The sequence below is a fragment of the Adiantum capillus-veneris genome, chromosome 22 (genome assembly GCF_014529385.1).
Source record: "Adiantum capillus-veneris isolate H3 chromosome 22, ASM1452938v2, whole genome shotgun sequence".
NCBI classification, from domain to species: domain Eukaryota; kingdom Viridiplantae; phylum Streptophyta; class Polypodiopsida; order Polypodiales; family Pteridaceae; genus Adiantum; species Adiantum capillus-veneris.
The window spans coordinates 118887018-118892855 of record NC_140952.1 but is presented as its reverse complement, the minus strand read 5'-3'; the positions used below and the strand labels follow the sequence as shown (position 1 = coordinate 118892855).

Here is a 5838-nt window from a genome sequence, read left to right as displayed (position 1 = left end):
AGCTATTTACCCAAATTTACAAGAAGCAGATCGGATGGTGCAGATTGCACCCAATCCTTGAAATACACATGGGTCATTGATCCCCTCGTGCCCATGCCTATGTGAGATAGTGAGGAGGCTATCCACCTTATGGTTTGTTTCTTGCTTTTTAAAGAATAATAATGCATAAGGTTTCAACTTTAATTATTACCTGCAGACCATGAGGTTAGTATATAGTAATAATAAATATTAAGAAATGTCACTCGCGTGGCATTTTTAAAAAGCCTTGCCAGCTGTCGAAGGCGACGACTCCAAGCATCGAAAGAGACAGCGAAGGGTAGCACCATCGCGTGCCACATAGAGAGAGAGAGAGAGAGAGAGAGAGAGAGAGAGAGAGAGAGAGAGAGAGAGAGAGAGAGAGAGAGAGAGAGAGAGAGAGAGAGAGAGAGAGAGAGAGAGAGAGAGAGAGAGAAGAAGAAGAAGAAGAAGAAGAAGAAGAGAGTTTTAACGTCGTAGGAAGCTATCCCAAGAGACCTTGAAGATCTATTTGATGACGAAGAGAGAGAGAGAGAGAGAGAGAGAGAGAGAGAGAGAGAGAGGGGGGGGGGGGGGGGGGGGTCATGCAACCTTGCTCGCCTCCTCTTGCAGGCTGCAGCCTCGCTACCTTAGCCACCATGAGAGAGAGAGAGAGAGAGAGAGAGAGAGAGAGAGAGAGAGAGAGAGAGAGAGATTGTTGCAGTCACTCCTCGCTCACAAAGTCAAAGAAGGGGAAGGGAGTGTGTTGCAACAGAGCTCGGTCACGTCAGTGTGAGAAGGGGAGAGCGACACCATTGCGAGAGGAGAGGACGAGAGCATTCGAGAGCTACTCGAAGCTTGCAAGAGAAGGAAACGAGACACTTCGCCTCCTAGATCTTTAGTACTTGCTATTTTTGAAAATAGCAACTATCACGACCCTCTAGGAGTTCTCACAAAGTGAAACATAGGATCCTCTCCTCAGCTTTAAGTGACACGGGGTCCCAACCATGGGATCAATGGCTCTTGTGCAAACTCAAAGGCGCTCGCAGATCTCGGTCATCGATGCGTACCCAATGCTGCATGCACGGAGTGCTCGGCCATCCATCTTGTGCCATCTGAGACCATGCAGACGTCACTATTTTTGTGCTAGAGGAATGAAGGTATAATATCCTCATAATCAACTGAAGTGGACTACTTTTTGATGGGCAAAGTTTCCTAACATTGAGAGGGTAGCTCCACCATGGAAGGCCGTGATCCTGGTTTTAATTTTAAAGGGGGTTGAAAGGGCTTGAAGGTGCATGCCGAGCGTGTGAGACTGCAGCGCTGAACAACAAAGAAGCTTATGAAGCGTATGTAGGAAAAGCAATTTTGAAGGGGGTTCAAAGGGATTGCGGGTGCTTGCCGAGTGAATGAGGCTGCAGCCTGAACAACGGAGGAGCTGCTGATTTGGAATGTAAAGTCCTAGGGCTTGCTGGCCGTGCAACATTTGGCATACATGTCGACCAAGGCAATGCCAAGCATAACAGGTTTTTTTGACGGCCTAGAGCTTCCTGACCCTGCCGCCGCTGTTGAGTATATCCCGCAATCAGCATGTTCCAAGAAATGACATTCTTGACAGAGCACTTTTTGTGTTTTCTCAAGCACGTCACATCCGGCATACATGTCCATCAAGGCAGTGCCAAGCACAAAACTCCTGTTTAACAATATCATTATTGCTCATATCGGAGTCCTACGTAGTGCCACATGCTTTCAAGATGCAAACAGAGGTGATTACATCAAGAGAAGTGACCTCGCTTTGCATCCTAAAAACAGCCAGCCAGAGCTCCTGTATCCCGCAATTATTGCATTCAAGAGAAGACATTCCGTACATACATATCAACCAAGGAAGAGGCACATGCCATTAAGAGGAAAGCATAGATGATTGTATCTGGAGGGATGCCCTCGCTTCACATCGGTTGAAAACACCCCAAGCTTCCTGCCCTGCCACGTTTGACATACATGTTGGCCAAGGGAGTGCCAAGCATAGCTTTTTGTCGACAGCCCCTGACTAACACTATCATCGTGAGTTCTATTGCCCATCTCAACGTCTTCGAAATTGCCACATGCCTTCAAGATGCAAGTATAGATGATTGCATCTGGAGGGAGGTACTCGCTTCCCATCAACTAAAAACAATCCACAGCTTCTTCTATAAGATGTTGACCAAGGTAATGCCAAGCACAACTCCTTTCGCTAACAGCCCCCTTGACTAACAATATCCTCATGAATTTGTTGCTCATATCAGATTCTTGCGCAGTGCACCATGCCTTAAAGTTGAAAGCATAGGTGATTTCATCTGGAGCGATATCCTTGCTTCGCATCTGCTGAAAACAACCATGGGTTTCCTGGCCAAACACATTTGGCATACATGTCAACCAAGGCAGTGCCAAGCATAATGTTTCTTCAGTCCCTGACTAACACACCTCTTCAGGCATTTGGCACATCTCCTATATGTGCTGCTGTGCTGCACATCTCCTACCCAAGCATGGCCACATTGTTGCAGACAGACACCGAACCAACCACATCTGCCGGCGTTTGTCTGCAATAGCCTATACCTCATTCACAAAGATCAATTAGTCTACATCCGATGGCATGTCTGGATGGCATGTCTGGCATCTCTAATGTGTCAATCAATCAGACGCACAAGGTTCTGCGCTTGCAAGCTTTTCCCAGGCGTGCGGCTGTGTTGGGGCCGATTTCTTCTTTTTTCTTTTACCAAGTTTCGATAACATGCTTTTATTAACTGCTTCCTACATTGTAGATGTGCCACTTGGTCAATCGTGGGCTCAAAGAGTGCAAAAAGGACCTTTGGCTCACCAAGTAAACAGTAATATCAAGATGTGGGTACTCAAAAACATCAGCGCGTATCTTTTGTGAAGCTTTTGTTTTTTGGGAAAAAAAAACGGCTTGAAACCCACTCTCTCTCTCTCTCCCTCCCTCAGAGACACACACACTCTCTCTCTCTCTCTCTCTCTCTCTCTCTCTACTTTTTGGTTCTTCTTCTCTTAGTTAGACACGCCATGGACCAACTTGCCCTGCATGAGCTTCAAGCTACATTTCCCTTTTCCAATCAGGCCAGTGAGGTGAAGCGACGTCATGTAGTTGTAGGTGATTTGAGACCTCCCAAAGGTATTGTAGCAGAAAAAGCTTGTGTGGACGAGACTTTGAAGTCAAGGAAAGATCTAGAGGAGGAAAAGGTGAGGTGGTGGTCGTCATCAACACTGAGCCAGGGCCAGGGAGTCCTTCAAAGCCAATTTTTATTAACCCTAGGCTAGGCATGCAGATCCTTCTTGATTCTGTATTTAGAAGCCAATTGAAAACAGAAAGTGCATACACAGTTTTTACATCCTGGGTGGCCACCCCTCCTTTTGGCTTAGGAAAAGAGGCAATTTCTTACACGGCAGGCCATTGCTACAAGGAGAAGTTTGGGATCCATTATAGTGAAGCAGATTTCAAGTTGAATTGGGTGTCTGGGGTTGGTTGCTTTGGCTCCTTGGTGAAGCCAAAGGATTTCGAAGAACATGGTGTTGGGATGAGCAAAGAGCCACTTGCGTTGGCATACGATGACAAGGAGGATTTTGCGTGTTTTCGAATTGTCGATGCAGACGACACAGCTTTTCTTTTGCCATGCTCTCCCACGGAGGTGTTGCAGGAGGGTGCACAGCCATATGTTGCCACCTTTGGCTATCCGTGCATTGAGTATTTCTTAAACCATGCCTATGAAGAGCTCCTAGAAAGAACAGGAGACTACGGGATAGCACACACCTACAAGTGTGCATCATCGGATCCAAACGAGCTCTACCGGTTGCTGGAGGCCACATTCGGCGACTTCCTTGAAGGCCAGTTGTTGTGCTCGCCAGGTGTGTTGATTGGAGTTGAGGCAGGTAAGCTGAAGAAGAAGAGCAGCACAGTGGAGGGGTCTAGTGGATCTCCAATTATTCCAGTAGGTCTTGAGGGATACACGATCGGCACGCATGATGCTGGCAGCAGGGTTGGAGACTTCAACCTTGCAACCTCTACAGATAGCCCAGGGTATGTAGCGAGCTATGCCAAGTTCGTGCTACCCCATCTGCCAAGCCAGACGCATCCTGTATGGAATGCAAGAGGTCAAGATCTTGCACCCTTCACCAGGTGGCTCACCATGCGTGGGTTGGAGTGGGAGCAGGTAAGTGATGGTCCAGGGACTGAAGTTGATGGTGAGGGGTTTATAATGCCACCACCTCCCAAAAGACTTCAGATGGTGACGGTTTGAAAGGTGATTTTGCTTCTGTGGAGCCTTTCTTTGATGTTTTAGTTATTAATGATCAATGATTGTTGTGATGCTCACATCAATTCGAAAAGGCTCCTTAATACACTTTGTATGTTTAAGTGTGTGGTAAATCACACATTGTTAACTGCATCTGGTTTGTTCAAAGGATCACATAAGGTGTCAACTTGCTGTGTTTTGGTCATAAAGCCTCCAAGCTTATTGAGCTTATGAATCCTCCCTGCACAGCTTCTCAATATGGTGGGCGGAATGGATGAATTGGGTGCGTCCAAAGACAGTGGAAGCAAATGCGGTAGCAAAAGTAGCAGCCCAGTGCTATTCCTGTGCCTTTCTCTGCTCCAACTGTCTCGTGGTTTACCTGCCACAAACCTTAGAAGTCCATGAGCCTACCTCTGATGTTGCTGTACCTGCAGAGAGTCAGCAATCATTTAACCTTCCAATGTGAAGTGGTCACCAATTCATGTTTCATCTTGTCCTAGAGCAGGTGGTCTCTGAAAAATCACAGTGACTTAATTAATTTATCCCGTGCTTTCTTGGACAAGGTGGCCTACAAACACAATGTCAATGTGTAATACGTCCCTTTTAGCAAGTGTTCTTAGATTGCTGCAGTGGTTTTATTCTTGCCTCACAAGTGTAAGAAGCTCCTATGTAACCGATCGAACCTTGCAATGGGATCACTTTTTGATCTACTCCAGGTTTAAGCTAATGATGGTATAGATAGTTAGTTAAAGGAGCATCTTGTTTGCTGCTTCATTTGGGCTGCAAATGATGCACTGACTCAAAGAGACCTTTTCTTTCGAATTTGTGGTTATATCATTTAGTGACTTGCAGCAGCAGTGTGAGACCTCGTCTCTTCGAGCTATTGGCGTTCAGTGTTTGTGTTCACCATTGCCTGTTAATGCTTTGTGCTAGCTGATAAGGACCTTTGTCCTTTCCTTGCTAATTTGATGGCCACTTGGTGTTGCTGGTATATACCTAATGGAAATCTCAGGTGCTTGCTGTCAACATCTACCTACATATTTTGGAAGCTATATGTGAAGGAAGAGAACTTTGTTGTGCTAGTTCTATTCTTTAAGTTTTCCCTCTAATGGTTGAGAAGTATTGTTTGACGGTTTTCATGAGTCAAGTGTCTGCTGCAACTGTGAATTGGCTGAATGTCAGTGTTGATGCTGGCGTTAGTGACTGTTCACGCTTTCAAAAGAACTCCCATAGTGACATCACTGTCTTCTATGAGGGGCCAGGGCGGGATCCCTCACCTAACTAAGTTCACTTGGGCAGGGGATTGGTGGCATCAGTCAATGGTCAGCTGCTCCTAGCTAGATAAGCAGTCCCTCCCTGTTATAAGCTGATGATGTTGGATGCTATGGCAAAAAGCAATAAAGAAAACAGCAGTGTTTTACGTAGGGAACACAAGGTTTTCTTTCACAAATCTCTTTTTTATACAAAGGAAACAAGAAGTTTTTGACCTTTCACCCATGCCCCTATTTTAATCTCTTTCTTTTTAGGCAGTTATGATCGTTTGTTGAAACCCACTAATCTC

The 5838-nt window shown here is 45.9% G+C and overlaps 1 protein-coding gene across 1 annotated transcript; it reads left to right on the top strand.

The window, feature by feature from the left end:
* Positions 1–3007: 3007 nt before the first annotated feature.
* LOC147430106 (uncharacterized) lies at positions 3008–5134 on the top strand. Its single transcript, XM_086496270.1, has 3 exons — positions 3008–3233; positions 3338–4286; positions 4527–5134. The coding sequence occupies exons 1-2, from the start codon at positions 3052–3054 to the stop codon at positions 4281–4283; spliced, it is 1128 nt and encodes a 375-aa protein (XP_086352396.1). The 5' UTR covers positions 3008–3051; the 3' UTR covers positions 4284–4286; positions 4527–5134.
* The last annotated feature ends 704 nt before the right edge of the window (positions 5135–5838 follow it).